At 39.7% G+C, this 18,841-nt stretch overlaps 1 protein-coding gene across 1 annotated transcript in view; it reads left to right on the top strand.

Annotated features, from left to right (window-relative positions):
* The first annotated feature begins 7,103 nt into the window (after positions 1-7,103).
* The window catches only part of LOC116938288 (myotilin-like), a 28,142-nt gene continuing 16,404 nt past the window's right edge, over positions 7,104-18,841 (top strand). Inside the window, exons 1-2 of the mRNA XM_076063354.1 lie at positions 7,104-7,182; positions 8,973-9,279. Coding sequence (XP_075919469.1) covers positions 7,171-7,182; positions 8,973-9,279 — 319 coding nt within the window. The 5' untranslated portion in view covers positions 7,104-7,170. The remainder of the gene's footprint in view (positions 7,183-8,972; positions 9,280-18,841) is intronic.

Below are 18,841 nucleotides of genomic sequence, written 5' to 3'. Positions count from 1 at the left end.
ATGATACTACTAAAGATGATGATGATACTAAAGATGATGATGATACTACTACCGATGATGATGATACTACTAAAGATGATGATGATGATGATGATACTACTAAAGATGATCATGATGATACTACTAAAGATGATGATGATACTATTGTAAAGGAGTTCCCGACGACTCGCTCGTAGGCTAAGCTAAGTCAGGGGCTTCTGCCAAGGTTTCATTACAAATCTTTAACAGCACACCCACAGGGGGTGAACAACTTCCCAGGGGTTTGATTGGTCCACACCCGAGACGGCTTTTCTTAGAGCCCTTTAGTCTCCATTGGTGTTGAACCAGAAGACGCCAAAAGGCGTCACACAACTCAAAAACAGCGCCACTATCAGAGTATTGAGGGCTCGGGGTGTGAGCATTAACATTATGAGACCTCGTTTGCCAGAAACAAGATATAGGAATAGGTTTTTACCCTTTTTAACTGGCACAAAAAACTGACACCTTTATTCACGGCATCATGTTTGCAATAACCACAACACAAGCAGTCAGAATGCAAACAAAAGAGACAACTCTGATAATAATATTGGCACTGTTCTTGAATTTGATTGGTCCACACCCGAGACAGCTTTTCTTAGAGCCCCTTAGTCTCCATTGGTGTTGAACCAGAAGACGCCAAAAGGCGTCACACAACTCAAAAACAGCGCCACCATCAGAGTATTGAGGGCTCGGGGTGTGAGCATTAACATTATGAGACCTCGTTTGCCAGAAACAAGATATAGGAATAGGTTTTACCCTTTTTAACTGGCACAAAAAACTGACACCTTTATTCACGGCATCATGTTTGCAATAACCACAACACAAGCAGTCAGAATGCAAACAAAAGAGACAACTCTGATAATAATATTGGCACTGTTCTTGAATTTGATTGGTCCACACACGAGACAGCTTTTCTTAGAGCCCCTTAGTCTCCATTGGTGTTGAACCAGAAGACGCCAAAAGGCGTCACACAACTCAAAAACAGCGCCACTATCAGAGTATTGAGGGCTCGGGGTGTGAGCATTTACATTATGAGACCTCCTTTGCCAGAAACAAGATATAGGAATAGGTTTTACCCTTTTTAACTGGCACAAAAAACTGACACCTTTATTCAAGGCATCATGTTTGCAATACAGATTCAAGGACAGTGCCAATATTATTATCAGAGTTGTCTCTTTTTGTTTGCACTTTTGACTGCTTGTGTTGTGGTTATTGCAAACATGATGCCTTGTATAAAGGTGTTAGTTTTTTGTGCCAGTTAAAAGGGTAAAACCTATTTCTTATAACTCCCTAGGGGTTAGGAGTCCCCGGGCTAGGTCCCGACACAGCCGGCTGCCCCGTGCTGTCCCCTCTGCCCCGGCCAGGGGATCAGCCAACACGGCCGACGGAGGAGCACAGCGCCGTGTCTAGCCTGGCACCGTGACCTCTCCCCTATCCCTACCCCCTCGCCCCTGGCTCTCCGTTCCACCCTTCTCTACTACTGATGACGATACTACTACAGATGATGATGATACTACTACAGATGATGATGATGATGATGATACTACTACCGATGATGATGATGAAACTACCGATGATGATGATTTTACAACTGATGATGATACTACTACAGATGATGATGCTACTACTACTACTGATGATGATACTACTACAGATGATGATGCTACTACTACTGATGACGATACTACTACAGATGATGATGATACTACTACAGATGATGATGATACTATTACCGATGATGATTATACTACTACCGATGATGATGCTACTACTACCGATGATGATGATGATGATACTACCGATGATGATGATGATTTTACAGCTAATGATGATACTACAGATGATGATGATACTACTACTGATGATGATTTTACAGCTGATGATGATACTACAGATGATGATGATGATTTTACAGCTGATGATGATACTACTACAGATGATGCTACTACTGATGATGCTACTACTACTGATGATGCTACTACTACTGATGATGATGATACTACTCCTGATGATGATACTACAGATGATGATGATGATACTACTACCGATGATGATGATACTACCGATGATGATGATTTTACAGCTGATGATGATACTACAGATGATGATGATACTACTACTGATGATGCTACTACTACTGATGATGATACTACTCCTGATGATGATACTACTCCTGATGATGATACTACAGATGATGATGATACTACTACTGATGATGATACTACTACAGATGATGATGCTACTACTACTGATGATGATGATACTACTCCTGATGATGATGATGATGATACTACTCCTGATGATGATACTACTGATGATGATGATACTACCGATAATAATGATGATGATACTACTGATGATGATGATGCTACTACTGATGATGATGATACTACTCCTGATGATGATACTACTGATGATGATGATACTTCCGATGATGATGATACTACCGATGATGATACTACAGCTGATGTTGATACTACAGATGATGATGATACTACTACTGATAATGATGATACTACTGTTGATGATGCTACTACTACTACTGATGATGATGCTACTACTACTGATGATGATGATGATACTACAGATGATGATGATGCTACTACTACTGATGATGATGATGATACTACAGATGATGATGATGCTACTACTACTGATGATGATTATCCATCTCCAGATCTGCTGGTTCAAGGATGGCATTCCCATCACCCCCACCACCACCCCCACCACCACCACCACCAGGACGTCTTTGCTGAGCTCCTCTGCCACTTGCTCTGTGATCGAGGCCCAGCTGAGCCTCAGCTCCGTTGCTGTGGGCGACGCTGGCACTTACTCAGCGCTCGCTCGGCACGGCACGGTCAGTGGCCTGGAGACCCATCGATTAGCCTGGAGACCCATCGATTAGCATGCAGACCCATCGATTGGCATGCAGACCCATCGATTAGCCTGGAGACCCATCGATTAGCCTGGAGACCCATCGATTGACATGGAGACCCATCGATTAGCCTGGAGGCCCATCGATTAGCATGGAGACCCATCGATTAGCATGCAGACCCAGCGATTGGCATGCAGACCCATCGATTAGCCTGGATACACATCGATTAGCATGCAGACCCATCGATTAGCATGCAGACCCAGCGATTAGCATGGAGACCCATCGATTAGCATGGAGACCCATCGATTAGCATGGAGACCCATCGATTGGCATGCAGACCCAGCGATTGGCATGCAGACCCATCGATTAGCATGGAGACCCATCGATTAGCCTGGAGGCCCATCGATTAGCATGGAGACCCATCGATTAGCATGAAGACCCATCGATTAGCATGGAGACCCATCCATTAACATTGAGCCCCAATAATTAACATTGAGTAACATTGATCAGCATTGAGCCCCAATCATTAACATTGAGTAACATTGATCAGCATTGAGCCCCAATCATTAACCTTGACTTATATTGATTATTTCAGGAGAGGGTTTGCACCTCCGCAAGGCTGATCGTCGTCATGGAGATGGATCCTCCAACCAGGAGGTGAGAGACACTCATAGAGACACATAGACATAAATAGAAACTCATAGAGACCCATAGAGATACATAGACTCATAGAGATACATAGAGACACATACACATAAATAGAGACTCATAGAGACCCATAGAGATACATAGAGATACATAGACATAAATAGAGACTCATAGAGATACATAGACTCATAGAGATACATAGAGACACATAGACATAAATAGACACTCATAGAGACCCATAGAGATACGTAGAGATACATAGAGATACATAGACATAAATAGACTCAGAGACTTATAGAGATATATAGAGATACATAGAGACCCATAGAGATACATAGAGATACACAGAGATACATAGAGACCCATTGAGATTCATAGAGACCCATAGACCCATATAGATACAGAGATACTGATAGATACATAGAGATACATAGAGACCCATAGAGATACATAGAGACTCATAGAGATACATACAGATACATAGACCCATTGAGAGTCATAGAGACCCATAGACCCATAGAGATACATAGAGACTCATAGAGATACATAGAGACTCATAGAGACTCATAGAGATATATAGAGACACAGAGATACATAGAGACACATAGACATAAATAGAGACGCATAGAGATACATAGAGATACATAGAGACCCATAGACCCATAGAGATACGTAAAGATACATAGAGATACATAGAGACCCATAGAGATACATAGAGATACATAGAGACCCATAGACCCAGAGAGATACATAGAGATACATAGAGACTCATAGAGATACATAGAGATTCATAGAGACACATAGAGATACATAGAGACTCATTGAGATACATAGAGATACATAGAGACTCATAGACACTCATAGAGATACATAGAGATACATAGAGATACATAGAGACACATAGAGATACATAGAGACTTATTGAGATACATAGAGATACATAGAGACTCATAGAGATACATAGAAACTCATAGAGATACAGAGACTCATAGATACTCATATAGACTCATAGAGATACATAGAGACTCATATAGATACATAGAGAAAAATAGAGACTCATAGAGACTCATAGAGACTCATAGAGACACATAAAGATACATAGAGATACATAGAGACTCAGAGATACATAGAGACTCATAGAGATACATAGAGACTCAGAGATACATAGAGATTCATAGAGACCCATAGACATAAATACTCATAGAGACCCATAGAGACTCATAGAGATACATAGAGACCCATAGACCCATAGAGATACAGAGAGATACACATAGTCGCATAGAGATAGATAGAGAGTCATAGATATATAAAGAGACAGAGATACATAGAGATACAAATAGACACATAGAGATACATAGAGACTCATTGAGATACGTAGAGATACATAGAGGCGCATAGACACTCATAGAGATACATAGAGATTCATAGAGATACATAGAGACACAGAGACTCATAGAGACCCATAGACCCATAGAGATACATAGAGACTCATAGACACTCATAGAGATACATAGAGATACATAGAGACACATAGAGATACATAGAGACTTATTGAGATACATATAGATACATAGAGACTCATAGAGATACATAGAAACTCATAGAGATACAGAGACTCATAGATATTCATATAGACCCATAGAGACTCATAGAGACACATAGAGATACATAGAGATACATAGAGACTCATAGAGACACATAGAGATACATAGAGACACATAGAGATACATAGAGACTCATAGGGATGCATAGAGACTCAGAGATACATAGAGATACATAGAGACACATAGCGACACATAGCGACCCATAGACCCATAGAGATACATAAAGATACATAGAGACTCATAGAAACCCATAGACCCATAGAGATACATAGAGACACATAGAGATACATAGAGATACAGAGACACATAGAGATACATAGAGACTCATATATACTCATATAGACCCATAGAGATACATAGAGATACATAGAGACTCATAGAGATACAGAGAGAGATATATAGAGTGACTGAGTGAGTGAGTGGGTGAGTGATTGAGTGGGTGAGTAAGTGAGTGAGTGGGTGAGTGAGTGAGTGGGTTAGTGAGTGAGTGGGTGAGTGAGTGGGTGGGTGATTGAGTGAGTTTGTGAGTGAGTGGGTGAGTGAGTAAGTGGGTGAGTGAGTGGGTGAGTGAATGAATGAGTGAGTGACTGAGTGGGTGAGTGAGTGAGTGAGTGACTGAGTGAGTGAGTGACTGAGTGGGTGAGTGAGTGAGTGACTGAGTGGGTGAGTGAATGAATGAGTGAGTGACTGAGTGGGTGAGTGTGTGGGTGAGTGAGTGAGTGAGTGACTGAGTGAGTGAGTGACTGAGTGGGTGAGTGGGTGAGTGACTGAGTGGGTGAGTGAGTGAGTGGGTGAGTGAATGAATGAGTGAGTGACTGAGTGGGTGAGTGTGTGGGTGAGTGAGTGAGTGAGTGACTGAGTGAGTGAGTGAGTGACTGAGTGAGTGACTGAGTGGGTGAGTGACTGAGTGGGTGAGTGTGTGGGTGAGTGAGTGAGTGAGTGACTGAGTGAGTGAGTGACTGAGTGAGTGAGTGACTGAGTGGGTGAGTGACTGAGTGGGTGAGTGTGTGGGTGACTGAGTGGGTGAGTGAATGAATGAGTGAGTGACTGAGTGGGTGAGTGTGTGGGTGAGTGAGTGAGTGAGTGACTGAGTGAGTGAGTGACTGAGTGGGTGAGTGGGTGAGTGACTGAGTGGGTGAGTGAGTGAGTGGGTGAGTGAATGAGTGAGTGACTGAGTGGGTGAGTGTGTGGGTGAGTGAGTGAGTGAGTGACTGAGTGAGTGAGTGAGTGACTGAGTGAGTGACTGAGTGGGTGAGTGACTGAGTGAGTGACTGAGTGAGTGACTGAGTGGGTGAGTGACTGAGTGGGTGAGTGACTGAGTGAGTGAGTGAGTGGGTGAGTGAGTGAGTGAGTGACTGAGTGAGTGACTGAGTGAGTGACTGAGTGGGTGAGTGACTGAGTGAGTGACTGAGTGAGTGACTGAGTGGGTGAGTGACTGAGTGGGTGAGTGACTGAGTGAGTGAGTGAGTGGGTGAGTGAGTGAGTGAGTGACTGAGTGAGTGACTGAGTGGGTGAGTGAGTGACTGAGTGGGTGACTGAGTGGGTGAGTGATCTTGGTGAGGATGCAGGGGCTCTATTCGTGGTGAGGAGCAGCAGGAATCGAAGTTTTTCCCTCCAGCCTTCACGCAGAGACCCTCACCCACCAACACACTCACCGCCACAGAGGGCACAGTGGCACGCATGGATGTGAGGGTGAGTAGACACTCACCCACTCACTCACCCACTCACTCACTCGCTCACTCACTCACCCACTCACTCACTCATCCACTCACTCACTCACCCACTCACTCACTCGCTCACTCACTCACCCACTCACTCACTCATCCACTCACTCACTCACCCACTCACTCACCCACTCACTCACTCGCTCACTCACTCACCCACTCACTCACTCATCCACTCACTCACTCACCCACTCACTCACTCGCTCACTCACTCATCCACTCACTCACTCACCCACTCACTCACTCGCTCACTCACTCACCCACCAACACACTCACCGCCACAGAGGGCACAGTGGCACGCATGGATGTGAGGGTGAGTAGACACTCACCCACTCACTCGCTCACTCACTCACTCACCCACTCACTCATCCACTCACTCACTCACTCACCCACTCACTCACTCGCTCACTCACTCACTCACCCACTCACTCACTCACTCACCCACTCACTCACTCACTCACCCACTCACTCACCCACTCACTCACTCGCTCACTCACTCACCCAGTCACTCACTCGCTCACTCACTCACTCACCCACTCACTCACTCACTCACTCACCCACTCACCCACCCACTCACTCACTCACTCACTCGCTCACTCACTCGCTCACTAACTCACTCACCCACTCACTCACTCGCTCACTCACTCACCCACTCACTCACTCGCTCACTCACTCACCCACTCACCCACTCACTCACTCACTCACCCACCCCCCCACTCGCTCACTCACTCACTCACCCACCCACTCACTCACTCACCCACTCACTCATCCACTCACTCACCCACTCACTCACTCACCCACTCACTCACTCATCCACTCACTCACCCACCCACCCACTCACTCAACCACCCACTCACATCACTCACTCACCCACTCACTCACTCAACCCCCCCACTCGCTCACTCACTCACTCACCCACTCACTCACCCACTCACTCACTCACTCACCCACTCACTCACTCACCCACCCACTCGCTCGCTCACTCACTCACTCACCCACTCACTCACTCACTCACCCACCCACTCGCTCGCTCACTCACTCACTCACCCACCCCCCCACTCGCTCACTCACCCACCCACTCACTCACTCACCCACTCACTCACTCACCCACCTCACTCACCCACCCACTCACTCACTCACCCACTCACTCACTCACTCACCCACTCACTCACTCAACCCCCCCACTCGCTCACTCACTCACTCACCCACTCACTCACCCACTCACTCACTCACTCACCCACTCACTCACTCACTCACCCACTCGCTCACTCACCCACTCACTCACCCACCCACTCGCTCGCTCACTCACTCACTCACCCACCCCCCCACTCGCTCACTCACCCACCCACTCACTCACTCACCCACTCACTCACTCACCCACCTCACTCACCCACCCACTCACTCACTCACCCACTCACTCACTCACCCACTCACTCACTCACCCACCTCACTCACTCATCCACTCACTCACTCACCCACTCACTCACTCACTCACCCACTCACTCACTCACCCACCTCACTCACTCATCCACTCACTCACTCACCCACTCACTCACCCACCCACCCACTCGCTCGCTCACTCACCCACTCACCCCCCACTCGCCCCCCCACTCACCCCCCACCACCCCCCCCCACTCACCCCCCCACTCCCCCCCCAACTCACCCCCCACTCACCCCCCCCCACTCACCCCCCCACTCCCCCCCCACTCAACCCCCCACCACCCCCCCCCACTCACCCCCCACCACCCCCCCCCACTCACCCCCCCACCACCCCCCCCCACTCACCCCCCACTCACCCCCCCCCACTCACCCCCCACTCCCCCCCCCACTCACCCCCCCACTCTTCCCCCCACTCCCCCCCCCACTCACCCCCCCACTCTTCCCCCACTCCCCCCCCCACTCACCCCCCCACTCTTCCCCCCACTCCCCCCCCCACTCACCCCCCCACTCTTCCCCCCACTCACCCCCCCCCCACTCACCCCACTCACCCCCACCCCCCACTCCCCCCCCCCCACTCACCCCCCCCCCCACTCACCCCACCCCCCCCCCCACTCACCCCCCCCCCCACTCACCCCACCCCCCACCCCCCCCCCCACCCCCCAGGTTTGTGGCCTCCCCCGCCCAGAGCTCAGCTGGCTCCGTCTCTCCGGCCCGGCCCTCCCCACCACCACCACCCCCACCCCCCTGGGTGGTGCCCTGGGTAGTGCCCTGGGTAGTGCCCTGGGTAGTGCCCTGGGTAGTGCCCTGGGGGGTGAGGGCGCCCGCCAGCTGCGCTCCGTGGTGAGCGAGCGTAGCGGCCTCCACTCGCTGCTCGCCGCGCCCTGCGAGAGGTCCCACTCCGGAACGTTTATCTGCGTCGCCGCCAACACCGCCGGCACCGCCTCAACGCTGCTGCGGCTGCGGGTTCTGCGTGAATATCTCCAGAGACGAACACGCGCGGAGATACACACAGAGAGAGATACATACAGAGAGATATATAGATATAGAGATATATAGATACACAGAGATACACACAGAGAGAGATACATACACAGATAGATATAGAGATATATAGAGATATATAGATATATAGATACACAGAGATACACACAGAGAGATACATACAGAGAGATAGATACACACAGATATACATAGAGATATATAGATACACAGAGATATACACAGACATACAGAGATATATACACAGAGATATATACACAGAGATATACACGGAGATACACACAGAGAGAGATACATACACAGATAGATATATAGAGATATAGATACACAGAGATACACACAGAGAGAGATACACAGAGATAGATATAGAGATATACATAGAGATATATAGATACACAGAGATACACACAGAGAGAGATACACAGAGATAGATATAGAGATATACATAGAGATATATAGATACACAGATATATACAGAGATACACACACAGAGAGAGATACACAGAGATAGATATACACAGATATACATAGAGATATATATACAGAGATATACACAGAGATACAGAGATATATACACAGAGATATATAGATACACAGAGATATACACAGAGAGAGATACACAGAGATAGATATACACAGAGATAGATATAGAGATATACAGAGATATATATAGATACACAGAGATACACACAGAGATATACACAGAGATACACACAGAGAGATACACACAGAGAGATAGATATAGAGATAGATATACACAGATATATACAGAGATACACACAGAGAGAGATACACAGAGATAGATACACACAGATATACATAGAGATATATAGATACACAGAGATACACACAGAGAGATACACAGAGATAGATATACACAGAGATAGATATACACAGATATATACAGAGATACACACGGAGAGATACATACAGAGAGAGATACACACACAGAGATAGATATAGAGATATATAGATATATACACAGAGATATACACAGACATACAGAGATATATACACAGAGATATATACACGGAGATATACACACAGAGAGATACATACACAGAGATAGATATATAGAGATAGATATATAGATACACAGAGATACACACAGAGAGATACATACACAGAGATATATATATAGAGATAGATATACACAGAATGATAGATATATAGATACACAGATATATACACAGACATACAGAGATATATACACAGAGATATACACAGAGATAGATACACGGAGATACACACAGAGAGATACACAGAGATAGATATATAGAGATATATAGATATAGAGATATATATACACAGAGATACACACAGAGAGATACATACAGAGAGATATATATATAGAGATAGATATACACAGAATGATAGATATATAGATACACAGAGATACACACAGAGAGAGATACAGAGATACACAGAGATATACACAGAGATATACATACACAGAGATATATATATAGAGATAGATATACACAGAATGATAGATATATAGATACACAGAGATACACACAGAGAGATACATACACAGAGATAGATATATAGAGATAGATATATAGATACACAGAGATACACACAGAGAGAGATACATACAGAGAGATATATATATAGAGATAGATATACACAGAATGATAGATATATAGATACACAGAGATACACACAGAGAGAGATACACAGAGATACACACAGAGAGAGATATATAGATACACAGAGATACACACAGAGAGAGATACACAGAGATAGATATACACAGAGATAGATATACACAGATATATACAGAGATACACACAGAGAGAGATACACAGAGATAGATATAGAGATATACATAGAGATATATAGATACACAGAGATACACACAGAGAGATACACAGAGATAGATACACACAGATATACATAGAGATATATAGATACACAGAGATACACACAGAGAGAGATACACAGAGATACATACACAGAGATAGATAAAGATATAGAGATAGAGATATACATAGAGATATATAGATATATATACACAGAGATAGATAGAGATATATAGAGATACAGAGATACACACAGAGAGATACACACACAGAGATAGATATAGAGATATATAGAGATATATAGATATAGAGATATATATACACAGAGATATACACAGACATACAGAGATATACACACAGAGAGATACATACAGAGAGATATATATATAGAGATATACATAGAGATATATAGATACACAGATATATACAGAGATACACAGAGAGATAGATATAGAGATAGATATACACAGATAGATATATAGAGATATAGATACACAGAGATACACACAGAGAGAGATACACAGAGATAGATATAGAGATATACATAGAGATATATAGATACACAGAGATACACACAGAGAGAGATACACAGAGATAGATATACACAGAGATAGATATACACAGATATATACAGAGATACACACAGAGAGAGATACACAGAGATAGATATAGAGATATACATAGAGATATATAGATACACAGATATATACAGAGATACACAGAGAGATACACAGAGATATACACAGAGAGAGATACACAGAGATAGATATACACAGAGATAGATATACACAGATATATACAGAGATACACACAGAGAGAGATACACAGAGATAGATATAGAGATATACATAGAGATATATAGATACACAGAGATACACACAGAGAGAGATACACAGAGATAGATATACACAGAGATAGATATACACAGATATATACAGAGATACACACAGAGAGAGATACACAGAGATAGATATAGAGATATACATAGAGATATATAGATACACAGAGATACACACAGAGAGAGATACACAGAGATAGATATACACAGAGATAGATATACACAGATATATACAGAGATACACACAGAGAGAGATACACAGAGATAGATATAGAGATATACATAGAGATATATAGATACACAGAGATACACACAGAGAGAGATACACAGAGATAGATATACACAGAGATAGATATACACAGATATATACAGAGATACACACAGAGAGAGATACACAGAGATAGATATAGAGATAGATATACATAGAGATATATAGATACACAGAGATACACACACAGAGAGATACATACACAGAGATAGATACACACAGATATACATAGAGATATACACAGAGATACACAGAGATAGATACACAGAGATAGATATAGAGATATACATAGAGATATATAGATACACAGAGAGATACACAGAGATATACACAGAGATACACACAGAGAGATACATACACAGAGATAGATACACACAGATATACATAGAGATATACACAGAGATACATATAGATATATACACAGAGATAGATATACACAGAATGATAGATATATATACACAGAGATACACACAGAGATACACACAGAGATATATACACAGAGATATACACACAGAGAGATACATACAGAGAGATATATATAGAGATAGATATACACAGAATGATAGATATATAGATACACAGAGATACACACAGAGAGAGATACACAGAGATATACACAGAGATAGATATATAGATACACAGAGATACACACAGAGATACACAGAGATATACACAGAGATATACATACACAGAGATATACACAGATATAGATATACACAGATATATACAGAGATACACACAGAGAGAGATACACAGAGAGATACACAGAGATATAGATATATATAGATACACAGAGATACACACAGAGATACACAGAGATATACACAGAGATATACATACACAGAGATATACACGGAGATATACACAGAGATATACACAGAGATAGATACACACAGATAGATATACACGGAGATACACACAGAGAGAGATACACAGAGATAGATATAGAGATATACATAGAGATATATAGATACACAGAGATACACACAGAGAGAGATACACAGAGATAGATATACACAGAGATAGATATACACAGATATATACAGAGATACACACAGAGAGAGATACACAGAGATAGATATAGAGATATACATAGAGATATATAGATACACAGAGATACACACAGAGAGAGATACACAGAGATAGATATACACAGAGATAGATATACACAGATATATACAGAGATACACACAGAGAGATACATACACAGAGATAGATATATAGAGATAGATATACACAGAATGATAGATATATAGATACACAGAGATACACACAGAGAGAGATACACAGAGATATACACAGAGATAGATATATAGATACACAGAGATACACACAGAGATACACAGAGATATACACAGAGATATACACAGAGATATACACAGATATAGATATACACAGATATATACAGAGATACACACAGAGAGAGATACACAGAGAGATACACAGAGATATAGATATATATAGATACACAGAGATACACACAGAGATACACAGAGATATACACAGAGATATACATACACAGAGATATACACGGAGATATACACAGAGATATACACAGAGATAGATATACACAGATAGATATACACGGAGATACACACAGAGAGAGATACACAGAGATAGATATAGAGATATACATAGAGATATATAGATACACAGATATATACAGAGATACACAGAGAGATACACAGAGATATACACAGAGATAGATATAGAGATAGATATACACAGATAGATATATAGAGATATAGATACACAGAGATACACACAGAGAGAGATACACAGAGATAGATACACACAGATATACATAGAGATATACACAGAGATACATATAGATATATACACAGAGATAGATATACACAGAATGATAGATATATATATACACAGAGATACACACAGAGATACACACAGAGATATATACACAGAGATATACACACAGAGAGATACATACACAGAGATAGATATAGAGATATACATAGAGATATATAGATACACAGATATATACAGATATACACAGAGATATACACAGAGAGAGATACACACACAGAGATATATATAGAGATATAGAGAGATATAGATACACAGATATATACAGAGATACACAGAGATACACACAGAGATATACACAGAGATAGATAAAGATATAGAGATATATAGATACACAGATATATACAGAGATACACAGAGAGATACACAGAGATATACACAGAGATAGATATAGAGATAGATATACACAGATAGATATATAGAGATATAGATACACAGAGATACACACAGAGAGAGATACACAGAGATAGATATAGAGATATACATAGAGATATATAGATACACAGAGATACACACAGAGAGATACACACACAGAGAGATACACAGAGATATAGATATATATAGATACACAGAGATACACACAGAGATACACAGAGATATACACAGAGATATACACAGAGATAGATATATAGATACACAGAGATATACACAGATATACACAGAGATATACACAGAGATATACATACACAGAGATATACACGGAGATATACACAGAGATATACACAGAGATATATACACAGAGATATACACAGAGATATATACACAGAGATATACACGGAGATATACACAGAGATATACACAGAGAGAGATACACACACAGAGATAGATATAGAGATAGATATACACAGATAGATATATAGAGATATAGATACACAGAGATACACACAGAGAGAGATACACACACAGAGATACACACAGAGATAGATATACACAGATAGATATATAGAGATATAGATACACAGAGATACACACAGAGAGATACACACACAGAGATACACACAGAGAGATACATACACAGATATATAAAGATATAGATATATAGATACACAGAGATATACAGAGAGATACACACAGAGATATATATAGAGATATAGAGAGATACATAGAGATATATAGATATACACAGAGATATATACACAGAGATACATACACAGAGATATACACACAGAGAGATATATACACAGAGAGATACACAGATATACATAGATATATACACAGAATGATAGATATATAGATACACAGAGATACACACAGAGATAGATATACACAAATAGATATATAGAGATACACAGAGATATATATATAGATATAGAGATATATAGATACACAGATATATACAGAGAGATACACAGAGATATACACAGATATACATAGAGATATATATACACAGAGATAGATAGAGATATATAGAGATACAGAGAGATAGATATATACACAGAGATACACACAGAGAGATTTATACAGAGATATACACATAGAGATAGATATACACAGATAGATATATAGAGATATAGATATACAGAGATATACACAGAGATATATATATAGAGATATAGAGAGATACATAGAGATATATAGATATGCACAGAGATATATACACAGAGATACATACACAGAGATATACACACAGAGAGATATATACACAGAATGATAGATATATAGATACACAGAGATACACACAGAGATACACACAGAGATATACACAGATAGATATATAGAGATACACAGAGATATACACAGAGATACACACAGAGATATACACAGATATACATAGAGATATACACAGAATGATAGATATATAGATACACAGAGATACACACAGAGAGATACATACACAGAGATATACACAGATATACATAGAGATATACACAGAATGATAGATATATAGATACACAGAGATACATAGATATACACAGAGATATACACAGAGATATACACAGAGATATATACACAGAGATATACACGGAGATACACACAGAGAGAGATACACAGAGAGATACACACAGAGATAGATATACACAGATAGATATATAGAGATATAGATACACAGAGATACACACAGAGATATATATAGAGAGATACATAGAGATATATAGATATACACAGAGATATATACACAGAGATATACACAGAGAGATATATACACAGAGAGATACACAGATATACATAGAGATATACACAGAATGATAGATATATAGATACACAGAGATACACACACAGAGATATACACAGAGATATATAGAGATATAGAGATATATATACACAGAGATACACACACAGAGATATACACAGAGATATATAGAGATATAGATATACACAGATAGATATATAGAGATACACAGATATATATATAGATATAGAGATATATAGATACACAGATATATACAGAGAGATACACAGAGATATACACAGAGATATATATAGAGATATAGAGAGATACATAGAGATATATAGAGATATATACACAGAGATACACACAGAGATATATATAGACATATAGAGATACACAGAGATACACACAGAGAGAGATACAGAGAGATACACACAGAGATAGATATACACAGATAGATATATAGAGATATAGATACACAGAGATACACAAAGAGATATATATTGATACACAGAGATATACACAGAGATATATAGAGATATATAGACATATATAGAGATACACAGAGATAGATATATACACAGAGATATACACAGAGATAGATACAGAGAGATACACAGATAGATATATACACAGAATGATAGATATATAGATACACAGAGATACACACAGAGATACACACAGAGATATATACACAGAGATATATAGAGATACAGAGATATACACAGAGAGATATACAGAGATATACACAGATATATAGAGATATACACAGAGATATATAGATATACACAGAGATATACAGAGATATATAGAGAGATATACACAGAGATATACACAGAGATACATAGAGATATATAGAGATATATAGGGATACACAGAGATAGATACAGAGATATACACAGAGATATATAGATATATACATAGAGATATATATAGATACACAGAGATATACACAGAGATATATAAATATATATAGATATATATACAAAGAGATATACACAGAGATATATACACAGAGATATACACAGAGATACACAGAGATATATATAGATATATATAGATATACATAGAGATATATAGAGATACACAGAGATATACAGAGATATACACAGAGATATACAGAGATATACACAGAGATACAGAGATAGATATACACAGAGATATATATATATAGATACACAGAGATAAATAGAGATATATATAGATATATATAGATATACAGAGATATGTAGATACACAGAGATATACACAGAGATACATAGAGATATAGATACACAGAGAGATAGATATATACACAGAGATATATAGATAGATATATACACAGAGATATACACAGAGATATACACAGAGATATATAGATAGATATATACACAGAGATATATACACAGAGATATATAGAGATAGATATACACAGAGATATATAGAGAACATATAGATATATATAGATATACAGAGATTATTAGATACATAGAGATACACAGAGATATACACAGAGATATATAGAGATATATATACAGAGATATACACAGATATATAGAGATATATTGATTATATATACAGAGATATACACAGAGATATACACAGAGATAAACAGAGATACACACAGAGATATACACAGATAGATATACAGAGATATGTAGATGCACAGAGATATACACAGATATACACAGAGATATATAGAGATATATAGAGATACACAGATAGATATAGAGATACACAGAGATATACACAGATATACATAGAGATACAGAGATATATAGATATATATAGATACATAGAGATATATAGAGATACACAGAGAGATACACAGAGATACATAGAGATATTTAGAGATACACAGATATATATATAGATACATAGAGATATATAGAGATACACAGATATATATAAATACACAGATATACACAGATATACAGAGATATACATAGATAAACACAGAGATATACACATAGATACATAGAGATATATAGAGATACACAGAGATATATAGAGATATATAGATACAGATATACATAGAGATACACAGAGATATATAGATACACAGAGATATACACAGAGATATATAGAGATATATAGAAATATATATAGATACACAGATATACACAGATAGACATAGAGATACATAGAGATATATAGAGATACACAGAGATATACACAGATATACATAGAGATATATAGAGATACACAGAGATATATAGAGATATATATAGATACACAGATATACATAGAGATATATAGAGATACACAGATATACATAGAGATACATAGAGATATACATATATACATAGAGATATATAGAGATGCACAGAGAGATATATAGAGATATATAGAGATATATATAGATACACAGATATACATAGAGATACACAGAGATATACACAAAGATACATAGAGATACACAGATATATATAGATACACAGAGATATACACAGATATACATAGAGATATATAGTTACATACACCTATATATACGCACACACAGACATACACAAACACAGAGATACACACACACAGAGATACACACACACACAGATACACACACAGTGATACACACACACAGAGATACACACAGTGATACACACACACACAGTGATACACACACACAGATACACACACACAGTGATACACACAGACAGAGATACACACACACAGTGATACACACACAGAGATACACACACAGTGATACAC

The sequence above is a fragment of the Petromyzon marinus genome, unplaced genomic scaffold, assembly GCF_048934315.1.
Source record: "Petromyzon marinus isolate PM22_M1 ecotype Great Lakes invasive population unplaced genomic scaffold, UKy_Petmar_22M1.pri1.0 PM_Scaffold_103, whole genome shotgun sequence".
NCBI classification, from domain to species: Eukaryota; Metazoa; Chordata; class Hyperoartia; order Petromyzontiformes; family Petromyzontidae; genus Petromyzon; species Petromyzon marinus.
This window is presented reverse-complemented; position numbering and strand designations above follow the sequence as displayed.